This window comes from Lagenorhynchus albirostris, chromosome 7 (assembly GCF_949774975.1).
Source record: "Lagenorhynchus albirostris chromosome 7, mLagAlb1.1, whole genome shotgun sequence".
Lineage (NCBI taxonomy): Eukaryota > Metazoa > Chordata > Mammalia > Artiodactyla > Delphinidae > Lagenorhynchus > Lagenorhynchus albirostris.
Genome location: NC_083101.1, coordinates 105,599,215 through 105,617,143, shown reverse-complemented (window position 1 = coordinate 105,617,143; position 17,929 = coordinate 105,599,215). Strand labels below are relative to the sequence as shown.

The window sequence follows — 17,929 nt, the reverse complement described above, 5'->3', positions numbered from 1 at the left end:
GTGGACTTGGTAAGCATCAACTGAATTTTGCATTTGAGTATGTTCAGTCTGTCACCACATGAAAGCAAAGAAGGATGCTCTAAGTTATTGTAAAAAGGAAACAAAGAATAAAAATATCCTATGGGATATTTTTGGAGAGAATATTGGGAGAAAAAGAAACATGTCTTTGTGGGAGAAAAAGAAACATGTCTTTGTGCTTTCTTCTTAAATATAGGTTAATATTTATTTAATTAGTCCTATTGTATTTTCACTCTCCTTTTAAAACGTATTACATTTGTGTATCTTAGGCATTGTTCACATTTCTTCCGTAAGAAATAGCCTGTTACCTTCTATTAGTCTCTTGCTGTTTTGTTTTGTTTTTAAATGTCTTCTTCAGGACTATAACTTTACGTTTATCATATATTGCCAAAACTTTCCAATTTGTTGCCCACTCTTTCCAGTTTTGGTGAGTTCTTTGGGTATACTTTAGAAATATTCGTTTTCCAAACTACCTGTTTTTATTTTTCCCCTTGAAGAAGCACTTCTGTGCAGAGCTGAGAGTAAGGCTCTGGTGTAGCACAGACCCCAGCTCCACCTACAGACCTTGCAACCTTGCACAAGTTTCTCAGTACTTTTACTATTACTGATGACTTCTTTCTTTGCTTGAGCTCAGCTAAATATTCGCTCTTATTTTTCTCTAGTTTTTCAGGTTTTTACAGGTAAGCCTTGAATGTGTCTGGTAGTTACATTGGTGAAGGATGCCTACATCGTTCTCTATTTCTAAGGTGGTTTTGCTCTCCTCCATAGATGGTGCCGAAGTGCGAGACAGTTGCAGCTGCCCTGCTCTGTCCTGGGCTTTGTTCAGCTGCCCCTGAGTCATGCTGTGGCACTGGCAGGGTTTTATAGCCTCTGGCTTTCTAGTGGGTAGAACAGCTTCCAGATTGAGTCCCAGCTGAAAAACAAAGTCTCCCTCGATGGCATAGAAAAATGAACTCTATGTTACTTCCTATTACAGAGTCCCGGGCTGCAGCTGCCTTGGGTTTCTTTTAACCGCTTCATGCCCAGTGTCTAGAAGATTAAAACCACATGAGGCATCCATCCTGGCCTGAGCCATTTTCTCTGCCCTTCTCTTCCCTCCAGTATCGGGATTTTGATGCACTCCACCCTCCCACCCCTCGCTGCCACCCGCCTTCATGCTTCCTGCAGAGGTAACACCTCCTAGATCTGAATCTGGGGTAGCTCAGAATGTTTCTTCTCTCTCCCCAGCTAGGCTCAGGCCTCCACCCCAGCCACCTGCAACTGCCACATGTGACAACTTCCCTGGGAAAACAGGATCTCATTTACCTGCCAGTATCCAAGGAGGAATTTGATGGATATTTTTTTCTTCCACTGGAACAGCATCATTTTCTTCCAGTAAATTCTAACCTGGAAATGTAAAGTATGTCATCCTCACTTTGTGATTCCTTATCGGGGAAGTACCTTTCATTGATTGCATATGCTATCAAATTTGGATTAGATGGAATTGTATGTGATAGAAAACAGCAATAATGAATAGAGGGGGGAGGGTGTCTTTCACAGCAGGGATTCCTCCCCAGGTATTTTTCTAGGACATTTCTTTTTCTTTCTTTCTTTCTTTCTTTCCTTCCTTCTTTCTTTCTTTCTTTCCTTCCTTCCTTCCTTCTTTCTTCCTTCCTTCCTTCCTTTCTTTCCTTCCTTTCTTTCTTTCTCCCTTTCTTTCTTCCTTCCTTCCTTCCTTCCTTTCTTTCTCCCTTTCTTTCTTTCTTTCTTTCCTTCCTCCCTCCCTCCCTCCCTCCCTCCCTCCCTCCCTCCCTCCCTCCCTCCCTCCCTTCCTTCCTTCCTTCCTTCCTTCCTTCCTTCCTTCCTTCCTTCCTTCCTTCCTTCCTTCCTTCCTTTTTCCCATGCTAACTTTATCCAGTATTTCTCCCAGGAGGTTTTGCTGCTTCACCAGATGGCCCTCCCCATGAGAAGCCAGTTGCTTCTCCTCAGGCTGGGAGACCTGGGCAAAATAGTTCACCTCCAACTTACCTCACCCTTTCTCTTGTGGTTTCAAAAAAATCCCTTTAAATTCTAAATCAGATTTGTTGATGGGCTGTGGAAACCTCTGAGCTGAAGGGAGCAGACTGCTGCAATCACGGGTCTGACGAATCTCATGCCTTAGGCAGTGGGTCCCCCAAGCAGTCAACGTATTTGTACCACAGCCTATGAATATTTTATAGATGTCCTTTTGTGCTCACTAATGGGGCCTGAACTGTACAATCTGCCTGGAATAATACCAAAAGAATACCCTCTCCTGACCTCCATCCCTGAATGATTTATGGAGATGAACTCGGCCCATCAGAGATTTATTATGGAGGTTGTTCTTTCCAGACACTTTTCAACAAAGAGGGAAGTAATATGTTCGTACAGATAGTGGACACTCTGGGGGAGTTTAGTGTGGAATCTGTGTGTTTGGAGAGGACTCTTCGTTCTGGATCTTCAGAGATGAGGAGGGAGTTTACCTTTCCTCAATAAAGAGGGCAAAATGCGGTTTGAAAGAACTTCCATGCCACCACCCGTGCTTATGTTATTCCTGGAATTTCTTGTCACTGTAGAATATCAGTCAAAACAATGAAAGTAAAGCCTTTCTCATGCCTCCTGTCTCTTCCACTCTGTGTCTTTTACATTGGAATAGTTCAGTGTCCAAGTATAGATGGGGTCGGCTGTGTGCTTGTCACATACCAAAGACAAGAAGACAGCATCTCCACTACTGAGTTCTCCACCTAATTGGAGAAGATGAGACCTATACACATTGCTTACGTCGGCCTGTCACCAATGCTCGTGCGGTACAGAGCTAGAAGCTTCCAAAAGGGAACATTGACGTGTGTTGGACGAGCGAAGGGTGAGTTTATGGAGAAAACAGGGCTCGAGTGGTTAGGTGTTAATTGGCAGAGGGAGGGAGGACATCCTAGAGAAGTTAGCAACGTGAGTGAGAGCAACTAGAGCAAAAGTACTGGGTAAGAGAGACTGTCCAGCAGTGAGGGGTGAGTAAGGGGATGCTGCCTTCTAAAATGAAGTAAAACCCAGGGCTGTAAGGTTAGTATGAAGAGCCCAGTGATCTCAGATCTTTACTTCTGATTTGACTCGTGTTGTGGTCTTTCCCCCCGTCCCCACTGCCTCCACCACATTGGCCTCAGAGGTAGACTTCTTCCCTTTTAAAGCTCTGTCAAAAGTCCCTTCCTCTGCTTCCCCCTAGCATAGGTCAAATACACATACATTTAAGAAAAGTTTACTAATGGGGGAGGGGTCAATTAGGAATTTGGGATTAACATATACACACTACTATATATAAAATAGATAATCAACGAGGACCTACTGTATAGCACAGGGAATCCTACTCAATATTCTGTAATAACCTATATGGGAAAAGAATCTGAAAAAGAATAGATACATGTATATGTATAACTGAGCACTTAGCTGTACACCTGAAACTAACACAATATTGTCAATCAACTATACTCCAATATAAAATAAAAATTAAATTAAAAAAAAGAAAAGTTGAGCACAAAGAGAGAAAAAAGAAACTAATGTATAAATAATCGCGTTTACGAGGTACACCTCGCTCTCTGGGTCTCATAAACCCTACTTCATCCCAAATGAGATCCCAGGGAAAGAGGGGTGCACCCTACCTAGTACACTTCAGGGGACATCTTTAACCTCCAGCACCCAAGTGGACTCTTTGAATCATCGAAATCTCTCAAAAATCCAAGTCAATTCCATTCAGCCTCCTGAGCCCCGCAGTTGTGGCCTTTTACCCTTTCAGGAGAAACCCAATTCTATGACCCCAAAGTGCATGACCCCATACACAGGATGGAGGGATACTTTCTGCCAGAGGTATCTTTTGGGGAGGGGTCATGCAGAAGCTTTGAAAGCCAGAACTGTAGAAGGCTTAGGATAGGTTGGTGGCAATGCGAATAGAACAAACAGGTACGAGAGACACGGATTTTGACAGCAAGGAACCCCTATGAGCTTTTTGCACTTCAGGCTCTGGCAGCTACTCTTCGATGAATACTAGTGTTTCTTTCCGTTGTCCCCTTTCTTTCGTGCCTAGTTCTTCTACTGCTTAGCTGCCGCTCCATCTATTGGCTGTTCTTTTCCCCCCAGCTTTGGAATTGGGTGGAGTACCCTTAGCTTTGCCTTCCCTGTGATCTCCCAAGCCAGGTCTACTGAGCCTTCTCTTTTCCCAGTGCACCATCCTTAAAGGGGGTTCCCACACTATTCTGAGAAACAAAGAGGCAGCAAAACAACTTGAAGAAGTTATGAAATTTCCAGAAATCTAACCAAACTTCTTAGCCCTTAAGGACAGTCACCACCTCTTTTTGATCTTTGTATCCCAAGCACCTAATGCCATAATGCCAAGCACAAGGTGGGGAAGTTTGTTGATTAAAATAATAAATTAATTAAAACAAGGAGAACAGGGACCTCCCTGGTGGTCCAGTGGTTAAGACTCCGCCCTTCCACTGCAGGGGGTATGGTTCAATCCCTTGTCAGGGAACTAGGATCCCTCATGTTATGCAGTGTGGCCAAAAAAAAAAAAAAAATCCCCCAAGGAGAACAGAGTGATGTCATAGAAAGTAAGACCATCAAGAAGGGGATGGTCGATAACACCAAATACCACAGAGAAATCAAGTAAAATGAGGACCGAAAGGCACCCTACTGGATTTGCAAATCAAGGACCAATGATACACCTGGCCAGCCTGGTTTTATTGGAGGGGTGAACGTGGCGAAAGCGTGATTGAATTAATAGTCGGTTGACTAATGACAGGTGAGGAAGGGAAGGCAGTGAGTGTAAATTATCTGGGGAAGCTTGGCTGTGGAAGAGGCAGAGAGAGAGGTAACTGGAGGTGGACTAAGGGTTGAGGGGAAGTGGTAAAGATGGTAAAGGCCCTGGAGGAATGGGGGAGGGCACTGAGGGCCCCACTGAGACTAAAGAGCACAGATCTGTGAGGGCACCAAGGTGCATGGGTGTGTGACTTCCTCCAGCAGGGTTCCTGGGCCCAGTTCCAACGTGTGTGTGTGTGTGTGTGTATGTATGTGTGTAGGCTTCCCCACACCAACAAGCGATTCTTGGACACCAACAGGGTGACAGGAAATTCCACTCAATTCTGACACTATCTACCTAGACATAGAATCAGATTCCATAGGTAAAGGGCTCAGGCCCACAAGACCGCCCTCCACCTTAGACGCCAGTCCCAAGCCCAGGTCGTCACCTGTGCTCCTGAACAACTTGCTATGAATTCGCAGTTCCATTGACCCTCCTCTACCTCAGGATGCTAATTGCAAGTCCAGGGTGTTACCTGTACTTCTGACCATCAGGCTATAAATTGGAGATTCCCATGACTCTCTCCTTGGGTTCAATTAATTTGCTAGAATGACTCACAAAACTTAGGAAAACACATTTCACTAGATTTGTTATAAAAAGATATTAAAGGATAGGAATCAACAGCCAGATGAAGAGATACATAGGGCTAGGTCCCAATCAAAGGAGGTTCTGTCCTCGTGGAGGGTTGGGGCCCAGAGCCCACATGGAAACTGGTTCCCGTGGAAACTCCAAGAAAGGGCCCCAGCGCTGTCCTTTTAGGGGTGTTATGGAGGCTTTATTACATACACATGATTGACTAAATCGTTGGCCAATGGTGTTGATTTCAACTCCAGCCTGGCTCCCCTCCCTGGAGGTCTAATCACAGGTTGGTCCCATTGGCAATCAACCCCCAGCCTTAGGTGTTTTCCAGAAGACACATCATTAACACAACAAGAGACACCTTGATCACTCTCAACCCTTAGGAAATTCCAAGGGCTTGGGGAGCTATGAGCCATCAGAACAACTGTGAATGAAGATCAAATACATATGAGACATAGATTTTGGTCCTCTGAATGATCAAATATGTATTTCTTGTAAGTCACAACATGGCACTGACCAAGTATGGGAGAAGGAGGGAAGGGAAATGACTTAAGTTTAGGAACTCACGGGCCATGAGTGGTGGTGATGACATGGGCAAGAGGAAGGTTTAAGCTACAGACGTAAGAAAATGAGCCCCTGAAGGAGCTTGAGCGTGAGGAAAGGGGTAAGTTGAGGAACTGGAGGCTTAAAAACAGTGCATTGGTACCTGGCAGTAGGGGAGTGAGTCAGGTTGGATGAGACTGAGGCTGTGGATGAGAGTTACTGAGTTTCATAGGCGGAGCCATCTTAGATCATGGCAAGATCCAGGTGTGGCCCTGCCAGTCCGTGGCTGATGAAGTGTCAGAAGAGGCTGAGGGACCCAGCAGGGCACCAGAGGCTACATGAAGCAGGGTGGGGTGGTGGCAAAGGTCTGAAGGCCTGGGCAAGAGCACACAGCAGGGACCCAGAATTTGCATTTAGGAACCTCTTACTCAGGCTAGCGTACAAGTTAACTTGCCCCATTTAGTCTCAGTTGCCCATCTGTCAAAGGCTGTAATAATATCGCCAAGCTTCACGGGATTGTTGTGAAAATTAAATGAGATCGTGTATGGGGGGTGCTGAGCACAGTGCCTGGCCCATAATAAGCACTTGATAAATAACACCTATAAAATAAAGGCCACTCTGGAGACTGACATCCACTAGGAATTCACAACATAGGAAAGAGAACACTAACATGAAAAATACATAAGAGGATGCATAGGGATGGCCTTCTTTGTGGAAACAGCCTAGATTTTCAGAATCAAATTTGTGTTTGCATTCCAACCCTGAAGCTTACTAGCTCTGTGTAGATTGGAGGCAAGTAACTTCACCTGTCTGTGGTTAATCATGGTGCTGGGTTGTTAATATCTTCCCTCACATGTATTAAGTGCCTGCCTACTGAGTACCAGGGATTATACTGGGTGTTGGAGATAAAGAGACTTGAACAAGACACTCTCCTGCACCCACAGTATAGCTGGGGAGACAGAAACAGACAACTGGGAAAACTTAGACCTCTGGCAAAGCTAAGCCTGAGGCACGCAAGTAAATCCTTAATGACGCCGGAGAGATGTCTTTTGCCCTGATGCAGTGATTAGCTCATTCCCTCCCTTTTTAAAAATATAGAACTTAGCGTACAGTCCCCACTTTTTTTTTTTTTTACAATAATAGGGTTTCAGAAACTATTCTGGAAAGTAGAATAGCGGAAAATTAGATGTTTTCAAATTCCTATGGGCTGAACAGTCTGTGTGGAGACACTTCCCGTCATGAAGGATTCTAGAGAGGGGGGTCAGAGCACAACCGTGGCACCTTCAGTAAGTTTGTCGGGTCCAGTTTCCCCATCTGTAAGGCGAGGAGAGTAATGGTCACTGCTTCATAGAGTTAGTGTGAGGATTAGATGAGTTAATACACATAAAATGCTTAGGGGAGTGTCTGGTACATAGTGATTATTCAATATGTTTGTTCTCATTATTCTATTAAGTGATGATATTATAAGGCAAAATGTCTTCCTCAACCTCTGCAGGGATCATCAGAAATTGTGGATCAAAGCAACAAAAAAGTAAACTAGAAATTGGTTTTAGAACGAGTAGATCTGCAAAGGGTCAGGGCAAAATAAAGGAGGACCTTCTTATCAACACAGCTAAAATTCAACAATGTCTTGACTGCAGTATCTACACCGTAAAATATTGGTGGATTTCTTAAGTCCTTGCTTTGCAAGAAAATGGTCCAAGGGAGTGCCTTATTTACTAGTTCCTTTTCTCTTTTTCCTCTAATAGTTCAAAAGGGAGAAACCCTGACTTTCCCCCTCTTCTGTTGGAGTCCGAACCAGCACTCCCAGCCAGGTGACAGGGCAGCTCTCCAGTTACCTGGTGTGAAAGTCCCCAGGCTCCTGGGCTGCAGGTTGAAACTCGCCTCTCAGTCCTTTCTCTCTCACAATCTCAGCGAGATTTTCCCCGGGAAGATAAAGCCATTCCTAGGCTCTGGCTCTTTCCTCTAAGAATCCTCTCTCCTCACCTTTATTGCAGAAGTCAAAAGGGGGAGATTAGTGTGAATAAGAGGTCAAAGGGAGAGTAGCCCACAGGGGTGTTTCTCTACGGTCCCTTGGGAAGCTCCTGTCATTTTCTTCCAGTCAAATGTTTCCAGGACCACTTAAATGGTTTTGAAACTTTAGAGAAAGTCCTCACCTCTTCCCTATTGTATCCCCCCCCACCTCTCCGACTCCTAAGGGGCTTTCTCCTCTCGGAAATTTGAGCTTAAATGGAAATACAGTGTTCACATAGAAACTGGTAGCCTTCTCTTTTTCTGCCTGCCTTGTTTCTGTTAAGCTAGATTCAAGCTGTCATGAGAACAGGCCTTTTAAAAAGAAAATTTACCAGGTTATAAAAGAGATATAAAGCGAACAGTGGATGCCCAGGAACCTTGGCACATTGCAAACCCTCATTTGTTATAACCTGCGTGTGGTGAGATGGTTAATAGGAAATCCGTTTAAGCCTAGAATACCCAACTCTGGTAATCAGTCCAAGGGCCATGATAAAAGTTTTTTCAATGCTAAATAAGAGCAAAAGGGTAGGAGTGAGGGTTTTCATCCAGCAAATGATTTCAATATAAAAATATATTCTTTGCGACCTGGCTTTTATTTTTTTTAAAGGATGACAGTGATAGTAGACAGCAATTTGTTGTATCCATTAGTTTTTAAAGAATTTACTTGGTAAAATTAAAAAGCTGACAATGGTAAATTAGTCCTCCTTATTTTGTTCACTTTATTGCGCTGTGAAAATCAAAAGATTTACTGTCTGAAACCTACTGCTTCTCCAGCTGAGAAGGCCCCCTTGAAATCTCAGATGAGGTGCGGCTAAGAAAGAAATTCCCTTCCTGTAAGGAGGGCCTTCTGGGGTTGCATTTTCTATTTTTAACCTTTTTTTCTTACTTAATTTTTAATTGAGGTATAATTGACATATTAGTTTCAGGTGTACAACATAATGATATGATGTTTTACCTTTTTTTAGTTGTGGCAAAATATACACAACATAAATGTACCATTTTAGGGCTTCCCAGGTGGTGCAGTGGTTGGAATTCCACCTGCCAATGCAGGAGACACGGGTTCGAGCCCTGGTCCGGGAAGATTCCACATGCCGCAGAGCAACTAAGACCGTGAGCCACAACTACTGAGCCTGCGCTCTAGAGCCCGCGAGCCACAACTACTGAAGCCTGCGTGCTTAGAGCCCATGCTCGGCAACAAGAGAGGTCACCACAATGAGAGGCCCATGCACTGCAACGAAGAGTAGCCCCTGCCCACTACAACTAGAGAAAGCCCGTGTGCAGCAACAAAGACCCAATGCAGCCAAAAATAAATACATTTATATTTTAAAAGGTACCTTTTGTGTGTGTGTGTGTGTGTGGTATGCGGGCCTCTCACTGTTGTGGCTTCTGCCGTTGCGGAGTATAGGCTCTGGACGCGCAGGCTCAGCAGCCATGGCTCACCGGCCCAGCCGCTCCGCGGCAGGTGGGATCTTCCCAGACCGGGGCACGAACCCGTGTCCGCTGCATCGGCAGGCGGACTCTCAACCACTGCACCACCAGGGAAGCCCTGAAAGGTACCATTTTAACCATTTGCAGGTGTGCAGTTCAGTGGCATAAAGTACATTCACATTGTTGTGCAACTATCACTACCATCCATCACCAGAACTTTTCTAATTTTCCCAAACAGAAACTCTGTATTCATTAAACACTAACTCCCTATTCCCCTTCTTCCCAGCCCCTGGCAACCATCATTCCACCTTCTGTCTCTGAATTTCACTATTCTAGGTACCTCATATAAGTGCAATCATACAGGGCTTGCTTTTTTTGTGTCTGGATCATTTCATGTCTTGTTAATTTCTGCTGTACAGCAAAGTGATTCAGTTATACATATATACATATATATATGTGTGTATATATATATATACACACACATACATATATACACATTCTTTTTTATATTCTTTTCCATTATGGTTTATCTCAGGATATTGAATATAGTTCCCTGTGCTATATAGTCTCTTAAATGTGTTTTTAACCTGTTGGACAACTCTGCTTGTATTGAAGCTATTTCAACAATAGGATGGTTGGTAAAAGGGCAAGTCTTGCCAGCTTTCTGTATTTACTCATCTGTAAAATTGTTCTGAGTTCTATTCTGTCATTTAAACATATCGAAGCAGAACTGCCTCTTATAAAGGTGGCCACTGCTACTCATTTCCTATTGATATTCCCAATATGTAATGTAGGCCCAGCATTGCATGTAAAAATCTCCCAGTTTTCATGCATTGGCCAATAACGTTGGGCCAAATAGAATATGTTTGCAGGTCAGATCTTGCCCACAGGCCACCAGTTAGCATTTCTGCTAGGGCTTAACAAAAAGCACATTTTAGTGTGGCTTCACTGAGTCATTGATTCATTCATGCAATAAATGTTTACTGGGTCTCTACTACAGGCAAGGCTACACATGTAAGATATGGTTTTAAAAATACAAAATACGGGCTTCCCTGGTGGCGCAGTGATTGAGAGTCCGCCTGCCGATGCAGGGGACACGGGTTCGTGCCCCGGTCCGGGAAGATCCCACATGCCGCGGAGGGGCTGGGCCCGTAAGCCATGGCCGCTGAGCCTGCGCATCCGGAGCCTGTGCTCCGCAATGGAAGAGGGCACAACAGTGAGAGGCCCGCGTACCGCAAAAAAAAAAAAAAAATAGGAGAGACATAAATAGTTGCAGCATAAATGCTATAACAGATCAAAAATGACTTTTATTGCGCACTTTTGTGCCTGGGAGTTTTAAGAGGTTTACCTACAGTAACTCACTAAACCTCACAACAATCCCATAAAGTAGGTATTTCATTTACATATGAAAAGACAAGCATACAGTGGTCAAATCACTTGCCTTGATCACACAGTTGGAAAGTGCTAAGGGCGCGTTTGAACCCAGATTGATGCCAGAGCCCAAGGTCTTGACTGGAAGGGGGGCAGGGGGTGGGTTGGTATAGGGTAACCTGTGGATTTATGAAGACCTCCAGAAGTGACTTTTGACTTGTCTTGAAGGCTGATTTCAGCAAACACGGCCGGGAGGGCAATCCAGGCAGAGGAAATAATTTGAGCCAGGGATAAAACACTAAGATTGGCAGGAAATGAGTCTGAGAGAGGTCGCAAGGTCTCCAGTGCCATCTATTCAACTGTTTGTTTTCAGGTGAGATATCAGCTCATCGACAGCTTACGTCTCAGTACTAACTGTAAGGGTAAGTAAGAATTGTGTAGAAACAGAGGGGTATTTACAAGCTCCAGAGAGGGAAGCGCACCGGACCTATGCAGCTCTGCCCCCGACCACCTATAGGGACTACAAGTCCCGTCATGCAGCGGGGGCGCCGCCGGGAGCACCGAGTCGGCCCCGCCCCTCCGCAGGCCCCGCCCCGGCCCCGCCCCTCTCTCCCGTAGCCCCCTCCCGCCCGGTCAGCCCCGAAGAGTTGCCCGGTGGCCGCGGCAGACGGAAGCCGAGCGAGAGCCTTGGCGGCGGCAGGATGGGGGACTCCAAAGTGAAAGTGGCCGTCCGGATCCGACCCATGAACCGAAGAGGTGAGAGCCGAGCGCGCCTGGGGCCGCCGCGGCGGAGGCGGCAGGTGCCTGGCGCGCCCTTCCCTTGGCCGCGGCCGCCGTGTGGGGTCCGGCCGGTCCCGCCCCTGGAGTCCGTGTCTGGGCGGGGTGGGGGGGCGGCCCGCGCACCCCGAAACCTCGTCGCCCGTGCCCGCCCCGCCTGCTCGGGACGCCCCTCCCCTGGCCCGCACCGCGTCCCGGGGCGCCGCGGGCCCCATGTCCCGGCCCGCTGCCCCTTCCGCCGGCGCGCCCGCCCCGCCGCCCTTTTGCCCTCCTGTCTCCCTGCCCTTCTAGGAGGGCGCCCGCGCCCCTGGCTCGCTTCCTCCTTCCCCACCCGGCCCCTGGTCCCGCGCCTCGCCGCGCCCCCGCTCTCGGCCCGCCAGCTGTCAGCGCGGCCCCCGCCCTGGGGTCCTCATCCTCCGGCCTGGCCCGGGACAGCCGGGGACCCCCAGGCCCCACGTCGGTGGCCCAGGCGCCCCGACCCCGCACTCCTGTGGCCCGTGGCAGGAAGAAGGGCAGGGAGTTGGGGTTACTTCTGAGAAAGCAGTCTAGTGCAAAAGTCCTTCCTCTTGACTTTTCACTTTATATTCCTTTAACCTGGATTGTCATGAAGACTTGTAAATCCTTTGATTGAACTTGGGTAGAGGAGTTGCCCTCCCCCGACCCCCCGCTTTTTCTTGACTGTTAAGAAAGTTTTGTTTTTGCTTGAAGTCATCTTCGTCATCTCTCAACAATAAATAGATTAGGTGCCAAGATTCTTGTGAAATTGTATCTTTCAGACATTCTCTCAATTCTGCAGGGAGGGTAGAGAAAGCAGATAAACAGTATATTTTAAATCCTCTTTAGACAGTCAAATGTAATGGAGAAAACCTGACTCAAGTCAGAGGCGGTGGGCCGGGCCTTGGCTTTAATGCTTAACTAGCAGCGTGACAGGGCAAGTTACTTTAAGTGAGATATATTGGAAACACCTCCTGTATATACCAGGTGATACTAGTGGGATCATTATAGTCCCAGGAAATGACTTTTCAGCTGAGAAGGCTCTTAACTAATGCGAATCATTCGTGTAAGTACCAGAATCATTTTCTCATTTTCGCAACTTCTTTGTTTGTAGTTGTTGTTTATTTATTTATTTTATTATATTTATTTTTGGCTGCGTTGGGTCTTCGTTGCCGCGAGCGGGCTTTCTTTAGTTGCGGCGAGCAGGGACTACTCTTCGTTGCCTTGCGCGGGCTTCTCATTGCGATGGCTTCTCTTGTTGTGGAGCACAGGCTCTAGGCACGTGGGCTTCCATAGTTGTGGCTTGCGGGCTCTAGAGCGCAGGCGTTCGAACCCGTGTCCCCTGCATTGACAGGCGGATTCTTAACCACTGCGGCACCAGGGAAACCCGGTAGTTGTGTTAAGTCTGTGTAGAAATGGAGTTGCTTTCTAGCTGTCTTTTCTGTCTTTGGTATATATTGAGGTACACAGTTCAACAGGATAACATGCTTTCTAGGTTTGTCCTCTTGGAAGTTTTTTTTTTTTTTTTTTTGGAGTTGGTGATTCCTCCTGTCCCTGCTTGGCTTAAGGCTGTCAAGATGACACAAGAATTTTCCCTAAGAACTTAATTACTTTAAGTTCTCAACAAGTTCACGTTTTGGGTCTTCAACCTTTGCCTCATTAATTCCATGCTCTGACAAAATGAAAGAACTTAGATGAACTCTGACAGTTTCCAGAAGCTTCTAGTCCTCGAGTGTTCAGGCAGCTTTATTTCAATTCACTTCAAGTTTATTACCATCACAGTGATTAAAGGCAGCTTTATTTCAATTCACTTCAAGTTTATTACCATCACAGTGATTAAAAAAAAAAAAAAAAACACCAAGCCGCAGAAAACACAACTTAGCTGGGATTTGATTCTGAAAGGATGATTTCGGCACATTAAAAAAATTTCCTATTCACGAAAAACTTGGGAAATGCCAGTGCTAAAAAGAGGCAGCTAACTCACCACCACCAAAGACCTATCTTGGATAATTGAAATTCTTTCCTCTTTCCCCTCCCCCGACCTTGAGTTTCAGTTTTCCATGGGAAGCACTATCCTTTTTACTTATAAATTGACATTGATTAGATTGTAATAATTGTCAGTATCAGAGGTTCAAGGGGTACTTAGAATACTTTTAGCTTTGGAAAAGATGTTAGTTGTCCCTTTGGCTGAACTCATTTTAAAATTAAGGTTTATGCATAGATCCATTACCCTATAAGTAGAAGCGCGTTGTTTGTGGTATACTGCCTTCTGATTCATTTAGTGCTGTCTCTTACCTAGCCTCACATTTCCTGAATGCACATGGACTTTTTTTTTTTAGTGATTACTACAGATAATTAAAAGTGGTTCTATTTGTATTTTGTCATAAAGTAGTCATTTACATAAATCTAGAGGTTCTTGTGGAATACAATGGAGTGGAATTCTAATGCCAGTGATTTTTATACTGCTGTGTAGAGTTTGCTTAAAAAGGCTAAAACAAAGTCATATCCCTTTCCGGTAATTTTGAAAAAAATTATTACTGTGACCAATTATTACTTCCGGGAAAATTAATGGATTAAGTAATAGTATACAATTCTGATGAATAGTGAACTTTTAGTCATAATTGTTTCTCCCTTAGCAGGTTAGTGCAGGAAGCAACCTCAGAAATCACTCTTCACAAATGAGAATGAGATGAGAATGGGTTCCTGGGATAATGTAGTTTTACTCTAAAGACTGATAGTTGGAATCACGTTAACTACTTGTTGAGGAAAATCTGAAATTTGCAAGAAGCTTCTAGTGTACCATTAAGTCCTTCATGTGATTCAGTATCTGACTGTGCTTAGGTGTTAAGGTAGATAATTGGTTTATTATTTAACATTTATCATGGAATTAAGAGTGTTTCAGTCTTTTTTGCTAAATTACATGTGGGCTTGGGAAACTTAGTTATTTGAACATTCAGCATTAGGCCCTACTTCAGTCATAGCAAGAAATTGTAATGACTAATGAATATGCTTTTGTCGGGAATGTTTTTCTTGTTATACATTTTAACATTATACTAAGAAAACAAAAAATAAAAAGGAAAATGTCTCTGACATTCTTTCACCTTAACAATTCACACTCATTTTCTTATTTTCATTCCAGTTCGTACTTACATGCATATGTAATTTTACGTAGTTTTAATACTACAACTTTTGTTTTTGCTTTTCTTCATTTGAAGTATGAACTTAAACAGCTAAAGTAAAAGAGGTTAAGCTTGTTTTGTCATGAGATCTGGGAGTTCTATTTGCAGTTCTGTTTGTCATCTCTCAGACCTGTACAACTCACCAGGTAACCTCTTTGTGTTCTGTAAACTGTAAGGAACACCCATTCATACATTATTAACCAGTGAAATTATTAAGTGAGCTGAAAGTTTTACAAGCATAATTGATGGCACTAGTTAGATCAGCGACACTCTCCTGTTCAGGACTTTGATGTTTTATAACTTTAGATGGCTTAAAAAATATTTAATACTTATTGAACACCTGCCAGGTGTCTACCTTATCTTAGTATGGGATCTTATTGCCTTCCCTCAAGGGGCTTCCAGTGTTTAAATATGTATGAGATTAACTATCAAAATAAATAAATCTATATAAAAAGTGTTTGGGAAATATCTTTGCTGTCTACCTAGCCTAAGGTGATGAAACCGGAAATTACATTAGAAATTTAGCAAGAGAGAAAAAACAGTGAAATGGGTTATTTCAGGTGTTAGGAAGCATGGACAATAAATTTATTTTAACAGGTATTTCTCAACGGTTTGCTTTGAATTTTTCAGTACTTGATGCAGTGAAAATCACGGAGAAGAATCAACACAGTAAAAGACACAAAGAATAATGTAATGTCTAACTAGGAAAAGAAGTCAGTGCTTAAGTGAATCACAGTCTAGTTTCTCAGTGGATAAGATATAGACGTTAAAAATGAAAATCAAAACCATTTAACAAGGAAGACTTTTTTATGTTAGAAAAAGCAGAATGTAAAGCAGTATGTGTAACTGTATGGTTGAATCTATTATGATTATTACTATGTTAAAAATGTAAACAGGAATGGGCAAGGGCTAGAAACAAACGTGAAAAAATGAGACTGATCTTGTTGGGGGAATTTTATTTCCTAAAAACTTTCTCTTAGTGTTGTCTAGTATTATAGTATTCAGTTTTTAAAAGTGCACTTTACGGTTTATGCTCATAAGGAAATGACCGTCACATGAAAAGATAAGATTAAAAGGTAAACACCTTCAGCAGATTGCTAGTTATTAAAAGTACCAGGTGAGTGATAGGGAGATGTAGGAATTTAGAGTGAAGGATCCCTGGAAACCTGGTGATTAGGGGAGGCTTCTTTCTCTGTGGAGGGAGGAAGCTTATGGTGCCTGGTGGGAGGGGTGGGGAGTTGGTTCTCTGAGAAGGAAGTATGGCCTGAGAGCAAAGGCAAGGGGACAGAAATGAGCCAGGCAAGTTTAGGCACAGAGATGAGATTAGCGTGTGCTAACACAGGGAGGAGTGCTCCGTGAGGTTAACTGGAGAAGGCTGAGATTAGGAAGGTCAGGCGGAGTTGCAGGGGGCCCAGAAATCTGGCTTCAGGGTGGCTGGTCCATGTGCTCTGTTTAGCTTTTGAGAACTTCGTGTGGGTCTTGGACATAAGCATGACGGAGAAAGATCGCCAGATCTCAGGGCAAGATTGAAAGCCTGGTAACTGATTCAGGGTATAGCTAGAAAACATTTACAAGCGTGTGGTGGAAATGAAGCCATGTGAATAGGAAGATTAAGGAGACCAGTCAAAACCAAGTGAGCAGTCGTGAATCAAAAGACAGGTGAAACTGAGGAAGTAGGAGGAAGCTTGGAAGACCCTGGCCCGTCAGTGAGGAAAACAGGTGATCCTTGGGAATCAAGGTGCAGGGTTGGGTGGGAGAATCTGTTTGAAACAGGAAGGAGTCTTTGACCCTGAGCCCACTGGTGGTTCTTAAGCCTTCTCAGATAACTGGTGTTGGAATTAGGGATGACTGTGGATGGAAATTTCTGACATATTTTCTGAAACAGAAGATGCTTGTTTTATTATCATCTGCTTGGGATGCTAATGGAGGATGAGACACACATCTATCACAACATTCTTTTGTTTCTGCTGTCAACTCCGTGACTGAAAAATGGGATTTATACATATAGGGCCAGAGGCTTTTGGAGACGAAAGTACAAGTTTATCAAATCAAATCAAAACTTGTTTGAATTGGCATTACTTTAACCCCCCACCCCCCCATAAAACAATGACTAACGTCAACTTTTCCATTTCTTAAGTTCTGAAGATGGAAGAAACCACTGGCAAAAATATTGGTTAAGCAGATGGATTGAGCTGTTTAGTGAGGGAAATGGGTTCGTTATTGATCTCTATGCTTGCTGATCAGCTTCCCCTTGTGTTCAACAAAGCATATTCTTAAAAAAGCTTGGCTGAGAGAAGCAGTGTAGTCATTAGGGAAGTGTGTGAAACATGAAATCCATGACTTAATTGGTCCTGGGCTTTAGCTCTCAGAAGCTGTAGGTATCTTTAAAAGCTGGTAGTAATGAATTCGCCTATTCAATTTAACATGTGTTGATTGAGGAAAAAAATAATAGCTACTTTTTGAGAGCTTTCTGTTTGTGAGCTACACAGTTCGTTCCTTTTTATACATTATTCTTCAAACAAAACTTTGAAAGGTAGTTATAGAATTTCTTTTTAACAGAATCTCAGAGAGGTTAAGTAACTTTCCCAGAATTACAAAACCAGTATTTTGGAGCCCGAATTTCACCTATTTTGCCATTAAAACCTGTGCTTTTACTACTCTATCAGACATGATGATCTTTAGAGGGGCGTTGCATTCCTGAGCTTGCGTAATTTTCAAAGATGTGCAGGATATATGAGAAGCATAAGTCATGATCTTTGACAACAAGAGCTCACTGTCTTGTTGGTAGTAAGATACACAGGTGAATCAGTTATGAGTATAGTACACAAAGCAATGATGGCGGTGCCTTATGAATTAAAGAAATGGGGGTGGGGCTTGAGAATGATGAGGCATGGGTTGAAGGCAATTGACAGGAAGGCATGGCAGGTGGGGTGCACAAGATGAGTTGTTGGACTTAGCAAAACATGGATGTAGGAATTAAGCGAGAACAGTGAGGAAGTTAGCTGTAAAAATTCAGACAGCAGGAAGGAGACAGTATCTGTATAATTAACAGTTAAAGAGAGGTTGCTGTGCATCGACATGGTCCCAAGCACTGAACTAGATTATTTTAGGTTAATCCTCACAAAAATGCTAGGAAGAATTTATAACTCATTTTACAGATGAGAAAATGGGAACTTGAACAAGCTTA

At 43.9% G+C, this 17,929-nt stretch overlaps 1 protein-coding gene across 3 annotated transcripts in view; it reads left to right on the top strand.

The window, feature by feature from the left end:
- Positions 1-11,419: 11,419 nt before the first annotated feature.
- Positions 11,420-17,929, top strand: part of KIF13B (kinesin family member 13B) — a 187,805-nt gene continuing 181,295 nt past the window's right edge. For all 3 annotated transcript variants that reach the window (XM_060155774.1, XM_060155773.1, XM_060155776.1), the window contains exon 1: positions 11,420-11,548. In XM_060155774.1, the coding sequence (XP_060011757.1) occupies positions 11,494-11,548 (55 nt within the window). In that variant the 5' untranslated portion in view covers positions 11,420-11,493. The remainder of the gene's footprint in view (positions 11,549-17,929) is intronic.